The sequence below is a fragment of the Leptonychotes weddellii genome, chromosome 12, assembly GCF_054177405.1.
Source record: "Leptonychotes weddellii isolate Sample4059 chromosome 12, ASM5417740v2, whole genome shotgun sequence".
NCBI classification, from domain to species: Eukaryota; Metazoa; Chordata; class Mammalia; order Carnivora; family Phocidae; genus Leptonychotes; species Leptonychotes weddellii.
In genome coordinates this window covers 59,404,826-59,430,838 of record NC_138380.1, presented here as the reverse complement: position 1 = coordinate 59,430,838, position 26,013 = coordinate 59,404,826, and the positions used below count along the sequence as shown (strand labels likewise).

General features: G+C 38.8%; 1 protein-coding gene and 1 pseudogene across 23 annotated transcripts in view; one reads left to right on the top strand and one right to left on the bottom strand.

The window, feature by feature from the left end:
* Window positions 1-26,013, bottom strand: part of ICA1 (islet cell autoantigen 1) — a 146,494-nt gene that overhangs the window by 37,024 nt on the left and 83,457 nt on the right. For all 23 annotated transcript variants that reach the window (XM_081800489.1, XM_081800491.1, XM_031031410.2 and 20 more), the window contains 2 exons: window positions 9,762-9,887; window positions 8,643-8,741 (listed from right to left, as the gene is read on the bottom strand). In XM_081800489.1, coding sequence (XP_081656615.1) covers window positions 8,643-8,741; window positions 9,762-9,887 — 225 coding nt within the window. The remainder of the gene's footprint in view (window positions 1-8,642; window positions 8,742-9,761; window positions 9,888-26,013) is intronic.
* Window positions 12,066-12,137, top strand: LOC115942028 (U4 spliceosomal RNA; annotated as a pseudogene).

Here is a 26,013-nt window from a genome sequence, read left to right as displayed (position 1 = left end):
CCATAAGGAGAAGTTCAACAGATGTCAAAGACTTACTCTTTTCAATAGATCTGCCAATCACAGCATTTTATTCACACACAGACACACACACACACAGACACACACACACCCTTCCGCAGCTTTATTGTCCATAGAATGGTCCAACTCTGGTCAAAGTGAAGCCGGGAGTATTTTCAGCTGAGGTTCTGATGGCCCCAAGACACACTTTTCAATTCTGTGACGCTTTGTCCAGGCCTCCTGGTTTGCTCAATTACCTTCTCATTGCATTTCCTTTTTCTCAATCAGCACTAGGCAGGGCCAGGACATGTCTGCTCTCAGCCGGCTGTGTCTAGCTGCCACAGGGCTTGCCTAAGCCCCTGAGATGCCCTTGACAGCTCCATGGTTATCATCCCTTCTGTCTCCAGGCCGACCTCCCCTCATAACCACACTCCAGCAGCTCTCAGACAATCCCTTTGTAATGTAAACCACTCCTTCCTTCTTTTCAACCCCTTCCCTGTTGGGCCATTAGCAGGGACTCAATTGTTGGCTCCCTGTCACCATGATCACAGTTAAGTCACTATTGTGCTTCACTAACAGAATGGCTACAGTTCCAATCACTACTTTATTATTAATAATTCCTGTTACCATTGCTCCTCTCTTCCTCTTACCATTGTCCCTATAACCATTTGACTGTTGCCACTCAAGAGAGGTGCTAAATATGCACGTGTTTGGTTGATAAATTAATGTACCTAAGGTTAAACTTTAAGGTTAAAAATTATAGCTCTTTAGCTAGGAAATTCAAAGCCTCAGGGGAATAACAGGAAAAGGTTTATAGAACCATAAGCAAAATTAATACTGAACACCTGGGCTTATTTATTAAATATTAGAATTTTGAGCTAAGGGGAATCTTGTGTGGGGAATCTATCATGGGGGATACAAAGTGACTGGGTCATGTACCATAGAATTCACCCATCTAAAGTATACCATTCAGTGGTTTTTGGTATAGACACAGAGTTGTGCAACCATCACCATAGTCAATTTTAGGATATCTTTAAGTGGCATCTTTTGAAGCAAGAGAGACTTTTAGATCAAACTGAGCTAAATACTCCTCCATACAGCAAGGGTAAAAAACCACAACAACACATATGGAACCTGTTTCTTACAAAGATGATAAACAATATAGCTAATAAAGAAACTTAGAGGCACTTTGAAACATCACAGAGCACGAATCACATCCCCTTTCCTCTCTCAGCACTAGTTCCTGGGTGTGCCTGTCCGATACAGGATATTCTACATGGTGAACCAGTGCTTTCTTCAAAGTTTGATGAAAAGGGCTAAGTGGGGGCCGCGGTGGAGGTAAATTCTTTATAGTATTTTAAAGTCCACAACTCAGCTAAAAATGCTTAACCCTACAGCATCTGTAAAAGTCAGGGGTGACAGCATTTTCTGTGTGACATGAACATCTGGTCAGGCAAAATGAGCCTAAGAGGCCTGGCTGATTGCACAGCCAGGGGTGGCCATCAGATGGAACTATTTTGAATCAGTGGCTGATGGAAGCCACATTCAAATCCACGTCCAGAAATGAAACGTCAAAACACTCTGTTTCTAGACCCCAAACCCAACTGGGTCCTTCATTAAAATTGCTTGTGAAAATCACTACGTATTAGCAGCAATACAGCATCGTGCAAGAATGAAACGTTTTGTACAGAGGAAAGAATGTTTTTAGACTAAGTAACCTTTCTCTGTTTAAGGCTGCACTGACATGCTAATAGTTTCCATCAATGCTTAAATGGTTTCAGGAAGCACACACACAATATATAAGATCAGTGTGACAGAGGAAATGCGCAGACTGAGCTTGCAAAAGTGTCTTAGAAAGGAAGCAGCTTAATATAATAATGGGAGTTACTACTTCCTGTATTAGGAAAATAAAAGCAAGAGCAACATTCATCTGAATGAAAGCAAAACTACTCACAAAACAAATTTCACAGACAAAAGGCTAGCAGCCAGCCCTAATATAATGACCTAAGTTTAAGTTTAGCCTTGACAATCGAGTGACATTTTCTCTAATCTTTAATTACGACATTTAATTTTCTTAGGCTACTTTCCATTAATTATACTGTATGCATATGAAGGTGCCAAGTGATTGTCTATAAAAGGAAATGGAAGTGCTGAAAATAGTGAGGCATGGTTAAAAGATGGTGAACTCAGTTGGGTGTGTGTATGTTTGTGTTTATATAATTGGTAGCACATGAGGAATAAAAAGCAGAGGCCAATGATGTGTATGAGACGCACAATTCATGGACGTTTAGCACACGTGGCCTCCCCACCCATGCAGTTATAAATCTCTGAAGATACTATATAAGGAGCACTGTTAATCTAGGACCAGAAGGTACTCTTGAATTGTACTGTAGAACAAAAAGTAAGATTAGAGAAAAATAAACACAATCATAAGTAAGATATATAATCTTGTTCTTTAAAATACGATGGAAAATTGTTACTGGGAAGGCATCACAGTGTCCTGGAAAGAGGTGCACTATGAAAATAGATCAAGTAGTGCTGGGGCATGGAAAAGGGTCTTCACCCCTTGGGGGCTTCTGCTCACCCCTCAGAACAATGGAGTTAATGACAAGTATACCTTCCTTGGAACACTGAGGATTAATGTAGATAATGCTTCTGCACAGTACCAAGCTCATCGTGAGCAATCAAAATGTGCTTTCTTATCAACAATTTTTCAAGGTCGAAAAGGAATTAGATGTCTTAAGGGCTCATCTTGTGTTAGGTACTGCACTCCATGTTTACACATCTCACAAAACCCAGATAAACACTATCTTCCTGGTTTCCTGATATGGAAATGGAGACTCAGGTGAAGTAACTTACTGAAGGCCATTCAACCATGAACAGGTAGAAGCAATATTTGATTCCAGGTCTTCTACAACTAGTTAAGAAATAGTATTGAATAGCCAAGCCAAGAACATTTACTGAACTCCTTCATATGAAGTGCCAAAGGAGATTAAGGAAACTCCACTCCAAACTGTAAAAGAAGGGTCCTAGGTTCCTAGGTATCTGAGGGACTGACATACAGAGGATGTTTTTCACCTATGTGCAAACATTTCAAAGTGTTACTTTTAACTGAAAGTTTACAACTGGACTTTTTAAAGGTGGCCCTTGTGCCTTCTCTTGCTCTCCTTGCCTCACAGCTGGAAGTACCCCCTTGAAGAAGTGACATGTGGTAGAGTGGGAAAAGCATGAGCATCCCTGTTCCCAGAGCTATCACATCCTGGGCATGTGGCCTTGGACAGATGACTAGACCTTTCTGAGCTTTGGTTTCTTCATTTTGAAACACAGGGGGAAAAAACCCAAGTAGACCCAACTTCTCAAGCTTATTTGAGGATAAAATATATGCACTTTCTATATATTAGTGCTGAACCTAAGAGTATTATTAATTATAATATCCAACCTTGGCACATTAGAGTCACACATACCATGACAAATTCTCTGAGACGTTACTTCACCTCACGTTTAGCAGAGTTTCTGGCATTAAGTAACTGCCCACACAATGATAATATTTTTCCATTCCCCTCGAGTAAAAGTAAGGGAATGAGAAGCAAAGGATGGAGAGGAAACTTACCGTTATGAGGAGAGCCTGAGCTACCACCAGCTGCTTGGAAGAACCAATGCCAGTCATCGCAAAGGATGGACGGACTGATGATCAGCCACACTCTGGCTTGTCCACCTCAGACTACAGTGGTGGCCATGGTCAGCCCCCCTACACACTCCTCTCCCATGACTTGGATGCATCTCAATTTTGCAATGATCTGGCCTGGAGCAGCTTGGGGGAAAAAAATCATTCTGCTAAATGCTGTGTAAAGTAATGACACTGAGAGAAAACTTGAAAGTCTACAAGGATATTCTGGATGCTCGCCATGAATAATTGCCATGTTGGGACTGGCAACTAAAACAGCACTGCAGAGATATTTACCCAATTTTCATAAAAACTATTATGGCTTTATTTTCAAAGCAAGTAACTACAGAGCTGTGTGGCTTGTCGGTAAATGTTCAAGTGATTAACTGAGAAATGTGGAGGTGGGTGGAAGAAGGCTGTTAGGCATACAAATTTGAGAAAAACAAAATCTAGAGAAGGATGTTTTTTGAATTGTGAAAGCTAAAAGCATTTTGGTCTCCAGAATGATGTTCCATATAAGAGTGCTAAGTCCTAGACCCCAGGAGAGAAGAAAGGGAACATTGGCACATCTGTTTCAATGGTTATTTTTGAACATGCCCAAAGTTAGGTTTTCAAATTCGGGTTTCCTTAGTTAAAATCCTGGCGCAGGGCAAAAGCCAGTTGCAAAGTCAAAGTGCATTTTTTTAGAATTAGCCCTGTTTGCAGGGTGGGAAGCCTCCTTGCCTTTCTTGCTTGCAGGCCTGCCCTGCCCTCTCCTATCCCTGGGGGAATTCTCTCAGCCCAGACCAGGGCCTGCAGGGCCAAAGCACATGTTTGGCAATGGAGCTGCCAGAGCACCTGTGGGAGTCAGGGAGGGACTGGGTCATCCTGGGCGAGGTCTGGGACACCTATCCCACTGCCACTCACAGCCTTGCCTGAGAAACTCACTGCAAAACTTACCATCTAGGGTAAAAACAGTAAGGAACTTACACTAGGCTACAGAACCTGGCAACCTCAACAAAACCCTCTGTATCGATACTACCAATGGCTGTCTTCTGGATCCACCTTAGAATTCTTGATAAATCCATCCCTACGACCCTCACTGTGGGACCACTGGTGCCACCGCCCCCTCTATATAGCCGGGAAGTGTCAGAGCCGAAGTTAAAGCCAGGTCTGGCTGTCTCCAGAGCTTCTGACCTTACATACTCTGTTTTATCATGTATCCAGAGTAAAACACCTGGCTTTCCTGCTAAAAACACTGGAATGGGGCACATCACAGAACTCCATTTTACTACTGGCCGTGTTCATTAAATATAGGCACTCTGATCTCTTTAAAAAAAAAAAAAAATCAGGGAAGGATATGCCTTCCCCTCAACCAGCTCCCAGTGGGTGTGTCCACTTTTTCAAAGGGCCCCCAGTGCTCACTTCTCTATAAAGACATCTAACTCAACCCACGTAATAGGGGAGAAAAGACCACTAATACAAACAGAATTTTAGATTTTTCCAGGGAAAAGCCAACTCGACTCCACAGGGGTATTTTGCTTTTGCCTTTGTTTTTGTTTTTGTTTTGCCTTCTCTGAAGCCTGTTTTGGATCTGTGGGGAAATGTGTAAGTAAACGGCATCCTGGAAGGATGAAGTAAACATGACCACATCTGAGGGTCGGTAATTTAAGACAGGGCACTGTTTTCCTACAGACAGCATTTCGTTCAGCTTTCTAAAAAAATGCTTTTAAACTCATGGTCTAAATTACTTTCTCTAAAAAAGTGACAGTGCTTTTGAGATATGGCTAGAAATATTCCATTCCTATCTCCATGACTATTTCTACCATGTGAAAGACATTCTCCGATGATTTGGAATCAGTATAAAATTAACATTAATAATAACCCATGCAAAATCCCTATGTTTAGTAGCACTTTAATGAAACAATAAATATTTATTGTTTGAAAATGCGAGATTAGAACATTGCTTCTTTTATTGGAAATCACTTCAAAAGATGGTTCTCTCCACTTTAAATTTGAGCTTTGCTGTATTTAGATTTTAAAAAATTGTAATATTAAAAATTTTTTTTGTAATATTAAATTTCAATGCTAAATTTCCCATAAAGTTAAAATGCTACAAAAATTTATTAATCATAAAATTTAAATGATGAAGGATTATGTCAATAAAGGTACAATTAATAGAACCATATCAGGCCTGAGTAAAAAAGCAATAGTTGTCACATAAAACATTACCACAAAATATTTGCAAAATGTCAACATAGTCACTTGGGTATTTTTCAAGTTGTAAGAGGTGGAGACTCGATTCATTTTTACAATAAAATTATTCTGGGAAAGAATGACACATGTTTTCTAGAGAAAGGTTCATTAGAAATAAAACTTAAAACTTCTGGGGCATGAGTTATATCCCTGTAATTCTGCAGCAGAAGTCTCTTCCCTCCAAACAGGATGCATCGTGTTTAACACATTAATTATCATCCTTCATCAAGCATAAAACTAACAGTCAGGAAATCCAGCTGCAGTGGCACAATTACCAACACTCAGAATACACCCTGCAGCAAAGAAAACAAATGGGTTGCTTTTCATTAACAGAGCTGGGCAAACCTCTCCAAAGACAATGTTTTCTTTCCAGCCAGAGTCCCAAAAGGCATTTCAGGGGCTATTTGCTCAGGTAAATCCAGAGAACAAATAAATGGTGAAAATATTTATTTGAATTTCAAAATATCCATTATCAATATATAGTGCCATTCAGAAGAAAATGACATTTTGAAAATGACTCAATCAAATCACAATCTTTTAAATACAAGGTATGTTTAAAAAAAATACATTAGTGCAAGAGGTTGCTAAGTCAGGTAATATCTTCATGCTTGCTGGTAATACACAAGGTATTAGTGATTTTCATTTTCATGTTTTGTGGCATGCAGGATGATATGTAATATGCCTCTATGTGGGCAATAATGAGCTGTGTGATAACAGGATTCTATTCTATAGGTTTAGGTCCATATAAAGAAAATAATTAGTGACTAGCTTGTGATTCCAATATAACATCATTGAAAAGACTAGATGAATAGCATTCTAGAAAAGTAATAACAGCCTAGTTTAGTTGGTTGATTACTGGACACTTAACATTCTTAATATTACTATAATTATATTATACCTCAACAGATATATTATTTCTACTGAGTTTATATTACAATTAAACCATAAACTGTTACATAAACCATAATTTAAGGAAGACTCTGGGGATATAAAAGGCAATGGATAGTCATGTGCCCAAAATATTTGTAATTATATCCTGAACCAGTGCCATCAAACTTTCACGAAATTCTCTGCCCAGAAATCCTCTAACATAATCAGCTTGATCCTCTCTGCAGGATAAATATCATGGCAACAATTAAAGAGCCATATTTTCCTCAGCACAGGAGGCCAGAGCGACACATAAGGATTCTTCCATGCTTGTGGCACAACTTCAATTTCATAGTGTGCTTTATATGCAATTAACTCAAACCTGAACTTCTTTTAAATCGTCTTTGCAGAAGGCATCATTCCATCTTCCACCTAGCTGATTTATGTACAGTTGTCTTTCAAAAGACAAACTCTGAAACTGTATTTATTATAAAATAAAATCTGATGCACATACACACCCTAAAACCTAAAACTCTCTGCCTTATCAAAGAATAAGTGACGGGATTCTGTTCAGGCCTGTATAAGAAATGTGAAGAGTGTGAGTTGTGATAATTTTAATCAACATGGCTTGGTCAGGATAGCTGCTTCCTAAGGTGATAAAAGTGAGTAATAAATTATGGGGAAGGAATACAGTCCTACCAACAATGGTAATATTGATGATGTGATAAGAAAGGCTTTGGGGTCACTGGATACAAACATTTGGCTGGACAAAGGAGGATACCTAGGAAATAAGAAGTCCCTCCCCTCAAGTGCTTCAGTCCAGCTGACAGAGCAAAAAAAGGGGCACATTCTGAATCCGGTTACCATGCAGCATGTCAGCGAGTGCCAATAAATGAGCAAATGACCAGCTAACGGGAGGATTATGAAGAACAAACTTCACTGGCCAGATGTCCTGTCTGGAGTCAGGGCAGGTGCATCTCAAGGTGAGTGAACTATTTTGGGTTCCTCTTGGGACTTTCATTTAAAGGGCCAGGGTCTTAAAGGTTTCTGTCTTAGTACTTTTATAGATGCAGTGACATTATAAACATTTCAAAATCAGAGAGGTGTTTTAAAGCAAAAAAAAAAAAAAGGCTTTTTAATGTTTTCTCAAGCAAGGTGATGAGTCATTTACAAATTGCCTGAAAAATTAGAAGGAAGGTAATTTCAAGGTATTAACAAGTTCTTTCCTGGTCTTTTTTCCCCCCAAAGATATGACCTGGCAACAAAGTACCTAGTGTTCTCTCATTCTCAAAATCCTTTTGGAACCCAAGTCACTTCCTTCTCGACATGCATTCTCCCTCAGCAACCAAAATGATTCCACATTCAGTTGCAATCCTGAGAATCAGATATTTGCATATATCCCCTTTAAGTTGAGAAATCACTGAGTTTAATGTTGCTTTTTCGACTGGAAAATATTCCTGTAGTCTTACAGGAATCTAATTCTGTATTAGATGATACTCACAGAATAAAATGACATTTGTCAGAAGTAACAGAGGAAAGAAAAATACCTCTTCAAGTGAGCATATTTGAATAATTAAAAAGTTATGGAGTATACTAGACTTGTACAATCTTCCCTTTAACAAAGTCAAACAAGTCATTTAAAGAAGCAGGACCAGTCCCCACAATTCACCTTCCACTAATATGTACCCCAAGGTTCCAGCTGTGTTTTTGTATTGCTGTGACGAACACTTATGCAAAAAAAGACTATACTAGGGGACATAGTTCCCTCTTTGACATTGGGAGTCTGTTGCAGTAATGATGATTGCTGCCATGGACACTCTGATGTAAACAAAACATTACTTTTCATAAGATTTTCTAATGGCTTCTCTAGCTTTCATACCTTTAATGTAGTGAATTCATATGGTTGATAACCTTTGAAGCTCTCGTGGATGGCTGCCATAGTGTGAGAAGTTTTCTCCCAAAAATGAAGCAGGGTGGTCTGTAAGGAAAGACAGTACAGCTATTAATGTTTCGAATGCCCAGATCTAGCCACAGGCCCTGGAGAAGGGTGCCCACATAGGATTCCAACTCACCTCTGCAGGCTTGTTTCCCATTATGCCCCTCTTTATACCTCGTATTTCAGCCAAACTCAATGCTTCCCAGTTCCCCCAAATACTGCCTCCCATGGCTAATAATGCTCCACCATTTTGGGATATTCTTCTCTCTGTTTTCTGTACTTGTCCCATGTGATCCATCCCCCAAAACCCAGGGATCATTACCAATCTGCTTTTGTGATCTCTCCGCTGATTCGATTTGTCCCTCTTTAAAATCTCATTGGATTTTGTAGAACTTATTTCACTGAGCACACACACCCTGCTTTCTCCTTGAAGTACAGAAAATATAGTCAGACTGTATGTACTATCTCTGATTTCCTTCTGAAACTTTAAGTTCCTTGAGGACAGGGAATTTGGTCTCATTAATTTTTATATTCCCTACAACACCCAGAATTTGGCCTCCCACACTCAGTTGGTGCCCAAAAGCACTGTTGTTGGATATGAGTACTATCCTGAAGGAACTCAGGCTAGAAGGAGACAAAAATTAATAGTTCCTTGAATTATGACAACCTGATGAGTAGGTGACTGATGGTGCCATGGGAAGTAGAGGCCACAACGGAGAGTGAATTCAGAGGAGGCTTTCTGAAGGACGCAATACTCAGACTGGTACGTCAAACAGAGGGGACTATGGAAAGGTACAATGGAGGGGAAAGGCACTCAGGCAGATGGAACCACCTAAGTTAATGCAGGAAAGTGAGAAAGCAGTGTGTGCACAGGAAATAGCTAATATTCAGTTTGAGTAAACTGTAAGTCTACTAGAAGGGAAAGGGGTGGAAAGTAAATTGTGAGCAAGACATTCAGAACTTCATAATGCCCAAACCATACTTTTAGCTCCAACACTGTCTTTCTGTCCCCCTAAACCTCGCAACATTCTTGGTTCACTATAACCAACATCACTTTGTTACCTGGTACGTTGCTAGCATATGAGACAACAGATTGCATCGGCTTGCTCCAAGAAGATCCACTTTCTGACACACATCCATCTTCAATTTGTCAAAGCTTTTTTTGGCAAGGCGTACTTGTGTTTGTACCTATGAAAGTAAAAGGGAGCTTTTGAACCACTCAGACTCTTAGGTGGTTAAAATTTGCCAGTGAGGGAAGACCCATAGTGGGCTTATCTCTCTCACACAAGAAAACACCTTTGAAAATTCCAGGCAAGCGAGAAGACCCTACAACATCCATTCTTTACCTTCAAAGGACTTCAACAACAGTACTGCATATGATGATTTTACAGCAGATGTGCCATCCTATTTGTCAGTCAAAAGTTAAAATTCCTCTCCTCTCAGAGCATTCACTGAGTAACCATGGTGGGGAGACATCTGGAAACATGCACAGTGGCAAAGGAATAACTTTCACCCTGTTGTTGTTTCCCTATATTTCTTTGAAGCTGATTTCTGGTATATTCTTCACTCAGCTTCACTAATGCTAGCATCTTACATAACACAGTACATTTGTTAAAAATAAGAACTCAACACTGACACAATCCTATTAGCTAAACAACAGACATTATTCAGATTTGACTAGATTTTCCATTGATGTCCTTTTTTCTGTTCCAAGATCCAACCGAGGATACCAAATAAGAGAACTGTGACACAGCCTAAAAAGCTGATAAACTTTCAAGTTTTTATTACTGAGTAAGTACACAAGCAATTCTCCCTCTACCCCTCAGCCATGTAGTAGCTCAAAATGGAGGTCAGTAAAAAATTCAGAAATGTCAATTCTATACATTATTTGATAATAAAATGGAAGCTTTTAAGGGGTGCCTGGGTAGCCCAGTTGGTTAAGCCTCTGACTCTTGATTTCATTTCGGGTCATGGTCTCAGGGTTGTGGATCGAGCCCCTCTTTGGGTTCCATGCTCAGTGCAGTCTTCTTGTCCCTCTCCCTTCCCTCTGCCCCTCCCCCCACTCATGCTTGTGCATGCTCTCTCTGTAAAATAAATAAATCTTAAAAAATAAAATAGGTTTTAAAAATAATACAGCTACTTTAAAAAGGGTGAACTCAAAATTTCTCCTTCCTCAAATCTGAAGCATCACCACACCATATGGTGTGGCAGGGAAAGTCAGCCAAATACCACTTTATTTCAGATAATTCATGCAGTTGTAGTTAGTAGGCAGATAACTGTTAAGTAATGGTAAGTAATTACTCTGGGAGTAATGCTGACTCTTTAGTGATAGTTCTTCCATCACAGGATACCAGGAGGCAAGGGTGATGTCTACCTTGATCACCATTGCATGTTCAGCACCTAGTGACCTGGTACAAAGCAGGCACTGAATACATATTTGGTGACTGAATGAAGAAATTTTCCAGGCCATTTCAAAAGGTAAAGTGCCTAAGTACCATTTTAAGGTATAACCTACAAAGTTGTTTTAGAAATGATTTTATTTTTTAATAAAAATAAACACGAAGATTATTGATATAAAACATTAATTTTTACCACTGATAATACTAGTTAGAGCCACAGCTTATAAAATTATAGGGCATTCTATAATAATAGCAACAATTGATACAACTGTTACCATTTACAACAATTTAACAATTGAAGCAATTTAACAATAGCTACAATTCACAATTAATACAATTGATACAATTGAACAATTAATACAATTCACTTACCACATGCCAGCCATTCTCTTTTAGCCTCTGTTATTACCCTCTCTGACTGCTAAGGGTAAGAGGATTCATCTGGGAAAGTAACTAATGAGCACGGCTGCCATTCTAGATTAGCCTGCCTGACTCCAAAGTCATACAATTCTGCCTCTCAAGCAACTTAACACTGGTCACTGGAAAATCAAGAGGCTCGGAATTATGATTCTACCCAGAAACCCAAGTTTTTCCTGTAGATTATATGGAATTGGAAAAAAATGAGCCAATGCATTTAACACCATTTTGATAGAACTAATATCCTGTATGAATAGGGTCTTGTATCTGTAACTATATAAAACATTTCCTAAGAATTTTTCTGTATCTTTGGTCTACAGGCCCAGGAAAACCAGAGAATAGAAGCCATCTAGCTGCTCCCAAACTGACCACACCATGAGCTTAAATAAATCCGGGAGCTCAATCATTTCCCACTGTAGAGTGGAGAAACTCTAGGCAAAGATGCCTGGGAGCACAGACTATAAAATGAATTTAGAATTAGTTAAAAGTAGTGATTTTCTATCTTCCTTTGAGAGAAATAAGGAGACACAAAAAAGAAAACCCAAGTTGCAGCTTTGCACAGTGGCAGTATCGTAGCCCATGAGTTTATCTGAGGCATGATTATTGCTAATTGAAAACCCAAGTTCCAGAGGGAAGAAATGGGAGAATGTGAAGAGAAAGATGTCTCAAAGCATCTGAGAACCTCACTGCAAGCCCTCACTGGTTCACCAGTTGCTCAGGCCAGGAAGACTTCCTCAATGGGATCCTGAGAGGCATCTGTCTCCACCCTTTTCTTCAGAAGGGGAAGGAGATTAATATGGGTATGAACTTTCACATATGCATTCATTCAGCACATATTTGGTGAGCGCCTATTATGTGTCAGGACTAGTGCTAGGTACTGGGGCCTCTATAAAGGAATAAGTCTTGTAGCAATGGGTCAGTAAATACTTATGAATGAATGCACTTAGGAATAAGGACCCTCTAGTATTTTAGAGAAGACTAATTAGCAACTATATTATAATGCAATAGGAAAAATACAACAATAAAACTAAGAGTGCAGGATAGGGATTGATTAATGCTGGGGGTGGTGTAGGGCAGGGACGTAGGTTGATGTCATTAAAGCCCCAAATACTGGCCTCCCAGTATCCCCACTCTTTGCCCTTTAACTTTGTAGGCTCCTCCCACTCTGACTCGGGGCTTGGCATGTGACTTGCTTTGGCCAGTGCAATGTTAACAAATGTGATGAAACTGGAAGCTTGAAAAAAAAATGCTAGCATGTTTCCACTTTCTTGCTTCTCTGAGATGGCCATGAGAATATGCCCAGGCCAACCTGAGAATATGTCTAGGCTGGCCAGCTGGAGGGCTGTGAGAGTCTTGTGCATGCAAGAGACACAAGGAGGAGAGCCCAGTTGTCCCAACAGATCAGCCTTTGGCCAGCTGACCCAAAGAGATGTGGGGGAGGCCACCATGATGAGCAGAAGCCCTCCCTACCCTATAGCTGACCACAGACTCATGAGTGAGCCTGACAGAGACCAGAATTACCCTGCTAACCCACAGACTTGTAAGCAATAAGAAATGCCTATTGTTTTAAGATACTGAATGTTAGAATTGCTTATTTCACAGCATTATTGTGGCCACAGATAACGGATATAAATGATAAGCAGGTGGACAATAAAGGCTTCTGAGATGAGGCAGGGGGATATCTGAGCATGAATAGGAGTAAACAATAAATACAACGTATTCACAAGACTGGCCTGCTAATGGGGAGGTTCGAGATCTTCTAATTAAATGCAAATTAATTTGGGGGACTGTGGATTTTGCTTTTTCCTTTACGTAGATATTCTTTTATCATATAAGAAAACTTACTTCAGTTGCTTATAATACAAAGCTCATGCATTAATATCCTTTGAAATGTGCCTTAATTTATTTTGTTTAATTTTGTAAAGTAATTTTAGAAACCTAGAAGAAGACTTCAACATTTGACCCAGTGAGTTCTGAAAGGCCATATGCTTTGTGTGTCAACAATGATTATTAAAATACTTAATGCACTGCTGAGTTTCCAAATGTTGAGTCCTTTCCCTGCCAAACAAGGAGGATGTTACACTGTTGGGCATTTTGAATATGGTAAAGTTCATTTAATATTTTGTGCTTCATGTCTACTCTCTAAAACACATTTCCAGTCTGCAGCCCAAGGACAAAGCACTGAGGACACAGTCAAGCATAGGCCACCATCAAGAGTCCAATTTCATATGCCTCCAGATGCACTTAAGTGAAAAATGTTTTATTATTCCTTTCAATCCCAGATAAATTATATTCAATTACATAAACATCTTGAGGAGCTCCTGTGGTTCTCAAAGTTCTTTAAAAATATCTTCAGTCAAATAAATGTACCCTTTGTCTATTTTTTAGTTTTATTTCTGTTGCCCCACCTTTCTCTTCTTATTCTCTAAGCTCTAGGAAATGATCACGCATATTAAACTCCCTTTAGTGTGAGTCCTGCCTTCCCCAGGCTGCAGAAATTCAGTTTATCAGAAAAGGGAGCAATGTCTTCAGTGCCAAAACTACAGGGCATTTCTCTGTACTTATTTCTCCTAACCTGAAATTCTACCTCTTATAGCCCCAACTTGAATTACATATAGTGAAGTCAAAGCTATTCATCCTCTTATTTCAATCTGACTTCCCCATCCAGTGGGAAAGGTCTTTATATTACTCCATAACCAAATAATCTGAGAGTGGTTTTTAATTTTTTTTGTGTTTTCTTTCCTTTAAAAACAAAATAAAGCAAAACTACAATCCTACTCTTACTTTTACATTTTCTTCCAGGAAATGACTCTGCCTTCCACCATCCACCCATCCAATCATTTAGCAAATATTCACTGAATATCTTCTACATGCTCGTAGTAGTGAGTAAAACAGAGGTGGTCTCTGCCCTCATGGAGCTGACAGTCCAGTGGGCATTTTCACATCAGTGAGGGCATAATATCAAACCAAAGAAAAGCCCCACTGCCCCACAAGAATGATTTAGCAAGAATCTGACTAAGAGAATATTCTCCAAGAAAGCGGTGCTCAAATTCTATTCAGAAGAACTGAACATGATTAACTATGCAAGAATACTCCAGCAGAGAGAGGAGCATATGCAAAGGTCCTGGGGTGAGGGCAATAAGGCAGGTCCCTGAAAGCCAGTGTAGCTGGGTTGCTGAAACAATCAGAAGGATAGTAGGAGATGAGGCAAGAGAGGTGGGCTGGGGCACATTCTAGTGCACAGTCCTTGGAGGCATATGCTTAGGATTTTAGTTTTTATCCTAAAAGCTGCAGAAAAACAATGGAGGTCTTTAACCATGGGAGAGACAGAATTTTATTTTCAGTTTGAAAAGTCTACTCATTATAGTATGAGGATGGATTGGAGGAAGGAGATGAGTGTAGATGAGCATGGATCTAGAGTCAAGGGGAGATATAATGGTAGCTTTAAACTTGGGTAGTGATACTAATATGGAGAAAAAAGTGCTCTGATTCCAGAGATATTTAGGAGGTAAAACAGGTAGGACCTAGTGAGGGATTAGATGTTGGGGGTATGGAGGATGACTCCTATGGATCTAACCACTCCAAACCCAGTATCATCATCTAATTTGCCTTTCCACCAGATGTTTCTACTCATATCAACTTCTCACGGACACCTCACACCACATCAAAATTCTTGGTTTCTTTCCCAACCAGCTCTCAATACTCCTCCCTCATTAAAACTGATTTGTTCATCATATTTTCCTCTGAGGCAGCAATCCTACATCCAGGGAAAATTTTCAAGATCAGAGAATATAGCAATTATTTCTTTTGGCTTTAAGGTGCCACAAGAGAAAGTCTAGCCCATCTGAAGTCACTTGGAGAACAAACAGTCAGGTATTTGGCTTCATTAAAAGATCTTTTTTTCTGGCCACTGAACCAAGACCTTTGAGGGTCAGAGAACCAAACACCTTCCTGAATCACTTTACTGTATCACTTGATTGCATCATATACTTAGCCATTGGTGGCAGGAGCAATTTTGACACTGTATTATGCATGAAAGTATGTGTAAGAGACTGTGTGCACCATGCATGTGTGTAGGCAGCCAACTGTTAACTTAGGAGTGATCTGTTTTTTGGTCTCCCCTCAATAAAATCCTCACTCTGTTTTGAAAAATCTTCCTTCTCTTTATTCTAATCATGTGGTTTAAATGGGAGCTGATATATCCTTTTATAGGGCATTTCTCCACTCCCACTGACTGGCCCAAGGATGGCCATCTTAACCCAAGTTGAGTCAATCACAATGCATCATGGTTGCCTGATTCAGGAAAAGGCATCTGATTCCAGCTGGATGAATCAGAGCCCTTTTTAAAGGATTTTTGAACTTGAAACAAGAGTTTCATATCAATGGAATAATACAATGTAGTCTAGTCTTTTTGTGGCTGGATTCTTTCACTCAGCATAATCCCTTTGAGATTAGTGTTGTTGCATATGTTAGCATTGTGTTCTTTCTTATTACTGAGTAGTATTTAATTGCATGGATACAGTGTAATTTGTATATTCATTTGGGTTTGGCTATTTTGAATAAAACTGCTATAAACATTTGAGCACAAGTCTTTGTATGGACATGTTTTTCATTTCTCTTGGGCAAATATCTAGGAGTAGGAATGTTAGGTCTTTTAGTAACTGTGTATTTAATTTTATAAAAAATTGCCAAACTGTTTTCCAAAGTAACTATATCACTTTCCATTCCCGCCAACAATGAATCCAAGTTCCATTTGTTCCATATCCTCATTAACAGTTGGTATTTTCAGTCTTTTAAGTTCTAGCCATTCTAATGGATGTGTAGTCACAGTCATTATGATTTTAATTTGCATTTCTCTAATGACTAAAGATGTTGAAATTCTTTTTATGTCTTATTTGCCACTTGCATATCTTTGGTAATGTGCTTATTCAAATCTTTCGACTTTTTTAAAAATTAGGTTTGTCTTTTTATTACTGAGTTCTTTATATGTTCTAAATATAAATCCATTATCAGACATAAGCTTGAAAATATTTTCTTCAAATCTTTAACTTGCTTTTCATTTTTTCTTCTTTTGTCAAGTTTTTTTAAAAAGTTGATTTTATTGAAGTGTAATAGATATACTATCTCCTATTAGTTTGAGGTATACATCAGAGTGATTCAATATTTTTGTACATTATGAAATGATTCCTACAATAAGCCTTTCATTTGCTTAATGGTGACTTCTGAAGAGAAAAGTTTTTAATTTTGATTATATCTAATTGTTTTTATATTTTCTGGTTTTTGTGTCTTACCAAACCATTCTCTAACATCATAAAGATATTTTTCCTGTGCCTTTTCTTCTGGAAATTTTATATTTTTAGCCATTACATTTAGATCTATGACCCATTTCAATTTAACTTCTGTAGATGGTGTGAGGTAGGGGTGTTGGTTCATTTTGTTTTCCCCAGAAGTAGACATCCAGGTGTTCCAGCATCATTTGTTGAAAAATTATCCAAATGCCCATTATATTGTCTGTACATTTTTGGCAAAAATCAAGGCATTATTAAGTGTGGATCCATTTCTGGGCTTTCTCTTGTATTATTTTGATCTATATGTTTATCCTTATACCAATACCACACTCTTGATTACTACAGTTTTATAATGAGTCTTTAAGTCAGGTAGTATAAATCCTATGACATTTTCTTTTTTCTTTTTGTTTTGGTTCTTCCAAGTTATTCTTATTATATCTTTGGGACAGCTTCTCCATTTCTTCAAAAAAGCCTTCATGATATTGATAGGATTGCACTGAAGCTACAGATTTACTTGGAATTGACATCTTAACAATATCTTCAGACTGAGGAAAATGGTATATCTTTTCATTTATTGGGTCTTTTAAAATTCTCCTAGCATTTTGTTTGGTTGATGTTAGTGCACGAGCCTTGACATTTTATTAAATTTATTGTAAAATATTTCATATTTTTTGATGCTATAAAAATAGAAATTTCAAGTTCTAATTGCTCACTAAAAATATGATTAATTTTTATAACCTGATCTTGTATCCTATGATCTTCTTAAATTTGATTATTAGTTTTAAAAGCTTTTTTTGGAGATCCCTTAGGATTTCCTCTCTAGATAGATAGATGGATGGATGGATGGATTGATTGAGTTATGGATCCATGTGCATATATCATGTTATCTAAGATTATAGGCAGCTTTCCTTCTTCCTTTCCAATTTGTATGTCTTTATTTATTTCTCTTGCCTTATTGTACTAGTTTTGATAATGCTGAATAGAAGCTGGTGTGAACAAACATACTTGCCTTGCTCCTGATCTTGGGGCAGGGTGTATGTGTGTGGGGGTGTTTAGTCTTTCATAATTAAGTATAATATTAGCTGTACATTTTTCATATATACCCAATGACAGATTGAAGATGTTCTCTTCTATGTTTAGTTTGTTGAAAATTTTTATCAGAATTGGATATTGGATTTTATCAAATGCTTTTTCTGGTTCCACTGAAATGATCATATAGTGTGGTTTTGGTCTTTTCACATAGCAAACTATGTTTACTCATTTTAAATTGATCTCCATTCCTTGGATTACCATATTTTGTCAAGATTATATTAATTTCTTGTAAAAGTCCTTGCTCTGAAGTCTATTTTGTCTAAATTAATATAGCTACTTAAGAATTGTTTTGATTAGGGGGCGCCTGGGTGGCTCAGTCATTGGGCATCTGCCTTCAGCTCAGGTCATGGTCCCGGAGTCCTGGGATCAAGACCCACGTCGGGCTCCCTGCTCAGCGGGGAAACTGCTTCTCCCTCTCCCCTCCCCCTGCTTGTGTTCCCTCTCTTGCTGTCTCTCTGTCAAATGAATAGGTAAAATCTTAAAAAAATATTAAAAAAAAAGAATTCTTTTGATTAGGATTTGCAGGTGATATATTAATCTTTTTACTTTAAAAAAAAAATCTTTTTACTCTTAACCTATCTGTATCTTTATATTTAAAGTGCGTCCTGAGACTAGACGTAGCTTCATCTTGTTTTTTTTTAATCTGATCTCTAACTTATTTTTACCCATTTTATCTAATAGAGCATGATATGAGACTTACAAAATATTATAAGTAAGACAAAATGGTGTTAGTCTGGTGTTAGAGTGAATCCATTTGGCTTCAGAAAAATCCCAATTTTTTCTAAATCCTTAAAGCCATTTATATTGTAATCAGATCTAAATTTGATGAAGAATCAGAGTGAAATTTACTATATTAAATTTTTGAGTTTTTAGTATTCCCTTTTACAAATAGGATAATTCTTGCTTATTGTGGAATTTCTGCCATCTCTGATTTCTCAGAGTTTACTAGCAGTATTTCTGGACTTGGATACATAAGTTCTTTCTGTGACATAATCCATCTAAGTGTATTTAAATACATTTAATATGTATTAGCCAGTTTAATAGACTAAGCTTCAAGGTTTCCTTAAGAGTGACTTTCTATCTTTTCTAGTTTTAATACAACTTCCCTTAATGGCAATGAAAATACAATAGAAGTTTAGTAGTTCTGCTTTCTTTGCTTTCATTATTAACATTAAATTATCCAAAAATATATTTTCTAGTTCTGTCCACAGTAAAGGTCAAAGTAATGGCTAATTTAGAAGTAATGAGCATCCTAAGCACCCAGACCATGGTCTCTAACTACCATGTCTCTCTCTCTCTCTTTTTTTTTTTTTAAGATTTTATTTATTTGACAGAGAGAGAGAGAGAGAGAGAGACAGAGAGAGCACAAGCAGGGGGAGCGGCAGGCAGAAGGAGAGGGAGAAGCAGGTTCCTCACGGAGCAGAGAGCTTGATGCGGGACTATCCCAGGATTCTGGGATCATGACCTGAGCCAAAGGAAGACGCTTAACCAATTGAGCCACCCAGATGCCCCTACCATGTCTCTCTTAAAATAACCAGGGATCCTTGTCAAAATGGCTGATTCTAGGGCTAGTGTAGGAAATATATGATGGTCCTAAAATATTTTGTTGTACAAGAAAGCAAGTTAGACCATTACCAGGATCATGTCAAAAGGACCCAAGAGTCAACCTGAAGAGGCTCTCACTAGCCAAAGTTAAGGCAATTTGAGCATCAATAAAGTATTATTGGCAACAATGAAGACCCATCAAACATATTCAAATCTATGAGTTCATAATGATACTTAAAAAGAAGGAAATGAACACACTAACTGAAAACCAAAAGACCTCATTGGGCACCTGTTGAAAATGCCAAGTGAACCAACTCAATATTTTGACAAAGGACCAAACATTTATACTGCCTTTCCTGTCCAACTGTGCTGTAGCAGGATGACCTGATAGTTGATGAGGGAAAAGTTACTCATTATTGAACCATTCAAATTTATTAACAAAGAAGGAATATATAATATATTAAACCGTCTGTTCCCAATAGTGGGCCTATCTCCCACACTCAAATAGTACTGTTGTTACTAGAATGTTTCATAAACCTCAAAGCATTCGAGGTTTTAGCTCTACTTGGAACCATTCTTGCCTCTTGAATTCCTTCTCTCCTCCCAAGAAATATTATTGAGCACCCATAGTTCTAGGTGCTGCAGAGAAACAGGGAATAAAGCAAAATCTCTGTTTTCATGATGGTTACATTCTAGTGGGTGACATGGAACAATAAACAACTAAAATAAATCTATATTTTGTTAGATGGTGAAAATAAAGCAGCACAGGAAAGATAGATTTGCAGGATTTGGGAGCAGTGGTTGAGGATTCTGTTTAAAGTGGAATGGTTTGGTAAAAGCTTTCTGAGAAGGTGATCTTGGAGCAGAGACCTAGGGGAAACAAATCATGCAGATATCAGGGAGAAGAGCACTCTGAGCAGAAAGAATGGGGAGTGGAAAAGCCCTGAGGCTAGAGCGTGCTTGGCTTGTTCAAGGAACTATAATCATTGTCTTTAGTTATACACTTTTCACATCTGGTTTACATGCCTTATTAAAATGTAAGTTTATTAACAAATAGAAAAAATGATGTTCTTAATCAACTGGTGGGTGATTCTGAAAGTTCTATATTTTAAAAATCAACATATGATAGCATGAATAACTATGTTTCTATAGTTTCTAGAGAAAACTCATTTTATATACCTATTTTCCTTTATGCTTTTGTAATGAATCTAGTCCATTGGAATTGAATGATATTTAGATGTACATATAAAGTTTACACATTCCTACTACCCCATTACATACCCACATGCACACACACAAGCGCACACACACATCGTAGTTTGGGATTTTCCCTCAACACAGCAAGAAAAAAACCCCACAAAACTTACACTCTATAGTGCAGGAAACAAATACTTTCACACTTAGCAGCATCATTCTAACACTGTACTTCAGAGAATTACCTCTAAATACCAGGAGAAAGATAGTGAAGAATGAGAGCGAGAGAGAGATTCTAGAACAAGTCCTGAGAAAGAGGCATGCTCCACTGATACAAGGAAATAGAGGGACAAGGTAGATCAACATGGCACTGGAGAAAGCACTTCCACAGTCTGGAAACAAAAGAGAGAAGGGATCAACTCCCTGGTCTTGCTAGACTCAGCACCACAGCTAATGAACCAGGTGGGGCAGGAGTGAGAGGCTGGAAAAAATGTGTGGGGTGTGGTGGCAAACTGGAGAGGGGAATAAATGGGTTGTCCAAGCTGATTTTCAACCTAATTCAAGAAGGGTGGAGAGTAGGCTGATTTGAGAGAGAGGGAAGCTGCAGTCAAAGAAAGAAAGAAGAAAAGGAGAGGAAAAAGAGAGAAGAATCTATACATGTTTAATGCTGTGGCTATGATGGTTACTTACCAGGGTTTTGCCAAAAACAAGGAAGATGTGTGTCATTTTACTTCATTTCCTCCTAAACACATATTTTGAACTTTAACAATTCAGCAATAACAAATACACAATGGTAATTCTGGGGTTTTTCAGTTATGTCACTGCTGAATTTATAGACTGAATTGAATCTTTCAGCTAGCATTCCCTTTAGATGAATGAAAACTGTTTATTCAAGACAAGAGTTTTGGATCCATCTGTGTAATCATGACAAGGCACACATACAGCTGACATAATCTCAATTCCTTTACACAAGCATGGTAGGCAACCTTCATTCAGATGCTCATTTTCAGATACTAATGGAAATCACTCCAAATTTCTTCCCTACTCTGCGCTTTACAAGTTCAGGTTTATAACATGTTCTGATCATGAGTGCATAAGTCAACTAGGAGTGGAACACACCAAAGAAAGTGTCAGGGTCATGTTCTAGGAATGTATAAAATATTGCAGCAGATGAATACCTTAATCAAATAATGATCCCTGTGATGATTCAGGGGAAGTGGGGGCCCATCCCACAATCCACTCTCTGTTGAGTTTCCAGGTAAGAGAGTTTTAACTCTCCTTTATTGCAGTTAATCGTGTGTTCCAAACTGGGTGAGAAGGAAAAAAGTGCACCCTCACGGAGGGCAGTGTTTTACAACTGTTTCATACTACAGTTTTTCAAGGTAGGTAACATTATGCTCCTTGGTAGAGAAGAGAAAATGGAGGTACAACACGATTTGCCCAAAACCAACCAGCAGATAAGTAGAAAGGCCAGCACCTGGCCTGGGTTGGATGCTCTCTCCTCTTGAGTAACATACAAACCCTGCATCCTGCCTTTGGCCCATCCCACATCACCTCCCAGGCACCATATGCTCTAGGCATACTGAGTTTCCCTTCTCCAGCTACACCATGCCAAAACTCCTTCCACACTTCTGCACAATTCCTATGCCTGGGAAAACAAACTTCCCCTCATGGTCCACATGGTAACTCTTACTCAACCTTTTAAGTTTCTGCTCAAAGGGTTTCTCCTCTGAGAACCTTTTCCTGTAAGGCTCCTCAGCTAAGTTAGCAGTTTCTCCTCTCTGCAGTCAGTCTCTTTGCAAACACCCTTATGACACGGAATTGTGGTGTGTGCAACCTGCTCCCATGTACACCCAGCTATGCTCTGGACTATTCAGCCTCATGAGGGTGAAAGCTACACACTATTTAATTTCATGAGGCTGTGGCTATATGCCTCCAGGTAGTCAGTATGCAAAACACTGAATGAAGAGAGGATTCCAGAATGAGTCCTGCTTTCCTACTACATAATGGCACTCTTCAAGAAAGCACAACATGCTCTGTTTGCTGAATTACTGTTAGACTTTCCCAGACACCATCCTTCTTCCTCACCAGCACCACACCATTTACTGAGTAGGTGAAATACATACATGCACGTACTCTCATTTGATTTTTGCAATACTCCTAACACCATAATTTTGTTTCTATTTCACAGAGAAGGAAACTGGGTTTCAGAACCATTAGGTAACTTGCCCAAGCCAACCTGACCAGCAGGGCAGGGCAGGATGTGAAAGTCCATGTTCATTTCACTGAATCACTTTGCTTTCCCAATTGTAGCAAATCTCAAACCAGCAAGAGCAACTGTACATTACCCAAAATGGAGGTGTCAGCATTTCATCTATCACTCTTTCTCTTCGTGACCTGTCACTCATTACATTAAAATGTTCTAATATGTTACAAGTTTATGATCCTGGCTTCTTGTTTTAAAATTCAAACCATTACTCACTATGCAATATATCTACTGATGTAGGATCAAAGAATAAAAGGTCATCTGTTTTCAAGCCCTTGGTTGAAACACAGTTAAAATTATTCACAACCATGTAGTGTATAATATGCAGATACAGTCCAGATTAATTTAGCTAGCTATCACACTGTCCCAACATCCTTAATGTCTGCTCAGCTGGTGATTTTTTTTTTTTTTTTCCTCCTTTCTGTTTTTAACTTAAGAAAGCAATGCTGTCATCAGAAAATGTAACTGACTGGTTTCACTTCCTCTTTCAGGTCATTAGTGGAAGTATTAACTCAGGTCACAAGACTGAGCCCAAGGCACTCGCTTTATCAATTTCTTTCTTATCTGAGAAGCACACACTTCAGGATAGTAAAAGGCTACAATACTGTCCTTTTTTTCCATTGGTATTTCTTGTACTTTATTGTGGTTTAAAAAATATGTCATTATTCCTTTTCTTTTTATTCCTTTTTGAACATTTATTCATGTTTATGCACCATGTGAAAGGCTGGGGAATTTGCTTGTGTCTCTTGGCTGCCCAAGCTAAACCTGTTTGTCCTTTATATTACCATATATTTTTATTATGCTTACTGATTGATGGTCATTCACTGTAAGTAATCATAACTCACAAACATAAATCAACTGATAAATTAACAGGTGAACTGACTGGCTAAAAACTATCTTGTTTGAGGTGTTGTATTTATTTACTCGGCAGTGGGTCCTGAATAGAGCAAATAGGGAAAAGTTCCAGATCCAAAGTGTGGATCTGGATGTTCAAGAATATCTAGGGGCACCTGGGTGGCTCAGTCGGTTAAGCAGCTGCCTTCTGCTCAGGTCATGATCCTGGGGTCCTGGGATCAAGTCCCACGTCCAGCTCCCTGCTCAATGGAGAGCCTGCTTCTCCCTCTCCCTCTGCCTGCCACTCTGCTTCCTTGTGCTCTCTATCTCTCTGTCAAATAAATAAATAAAATCTTAAAAAAAAAAAAAGAATATCTAAAAAGACTGAAGCATGAACAATGCCTTCCCTGGTTCCCCCAACACTGAAGTTGAATCCAGACTCTGTAACTTGCATACACTCCCCTCATGATCTGGCCCTGGACCACTTCACTTTCATTTTTGGCCTCTCTCTGTCTCTCTCATTCTTTTCTCCCAGTGCAATCTCCCAAATCATAAAGGGGATGCATCCTCTTCCTTTGCGCCTGTTATTCCCATTGATATCGTATTTCTCCTCCTTTGTTGTCCCTTCAAAACTCAGCTTGTGCCTCCTCTTCCAAGAAGCACACTTCAATCTCCAAGTATGACTTTAGATGCTCCTCTTCTGGGCCCCTACACCACTTTGTTATACACCTCTATTATCTCACACTCATCACACTGCACAGTCATTGTTACTTTATTATTATTATTTTGTTTGTTTTTGTTTTAGAGAGTGAGAGAGAGCACAGGGGCAGAGGGAAAGTTAGAGAGAGACTCTCAAGCAGACTCCACGCCAATGCGGAGCCAAATGCAGGGCTCAACATGGGGCTCGATCTCATGACTCTGAGAGATCATGACCTGAGCCAAAATCAAGAGTCAGATGCTTAACCAACTGAGCCACCCAGGAGCTCCTAGTCATTATTACTTTAATTGACTGTCTTCTATTATATTCTCCAGGGAGCCTGTGACAGGGGTCATATCTTATTTTATCATCCCAATATTGACAGTAAGAGCTAAAAATTCTAGTTTTTAACCTGGTGCCTAGGAATACACACCATCACTTTGGGTCTATAGCTTCTATTTTTATAGTCTACTTTTATAGATGGACATTCTGTCACTTGATGTCTTTTTTTTTAGAAGACACTGTCACAGTATGCCAATAAGGAAGCCGTTCCAACTCCTCAATTTCCCATTAGTCTAAATTTTTAAAACATTTTCTGTGTACAGATTCAACATATTTCTGTAACATTTCTGTCTCCTTCCTGCTACAAATCAACTTGTTCCAATATGCTCTATATCAGCTGTTCTGGAAAATGTGGGTTTTGTGTTCTTTGTATACACCCAATCCATTAACGTTTTGTGTTGGTGATAATTCCTTTTGTCAGTATAGGCCTGAGAATATTTCAAATTTTCAGTATGATGACCAGGTGCTGTTATGACTGAGGCTGTGCTATCTACCAAAATCCATTTGCCCTTCTGTATTTTCCAGACTCCCTTGAAAATAGGTGTGGCCATGAGACAAAGTTCTTTCCAATGGAATGTGAGCAGAAGTAACATACACTATTTCCAAGCTTAGCCCATAAAGCCTTTCTACACATGTTCCTGCATGCTCTGTTTCCTTTCAGGATAACTGGGATGTCCACATCGAGGGAACACTGGGAAGCATGTTTTAAAGATTACAAAGCTGTTGTCAGCAGGTCTCTGAATAACTTATTGGAAGAGAGCCATTTCATCAACCTAGACACCTGCCCAGGACTATTTGGTGAGCAAAAACAACAAAACAAAACAACACTTCTGTTGGGTTAAGCCATGGGATTATGGAATTTTGGGTGCCTCTCTGTAACACGGCCTAACCTAGACTATTCTACCTAATATAGGGATTAAGAAGAGTTAAATGACAAGATGCTAGACATAATGTTGGAAGTAGGTTACTGTCTAACACTTTCATAGACAATTGTCAGCTATCCGAAGATTTTATATTTCCATTACTATTTTGATCATCAACAAGAATGTTGTTAATAGGGGCGCCTGGGTCGCTCAGTCGGTTAAGCGTCTGCCTTAGGCTCAGGTCATGATCTCAGGGTCCTGGGATGGAGCCCTGCATCGGGCTCCCTGCTCAGTGGGGAGCCGGCTTCTCCCTCTTCCACTACCCCCTGCTTGTGTTCCCTCTCTCGCTGTCTCTGTCAAATAAATAAATAAATAAA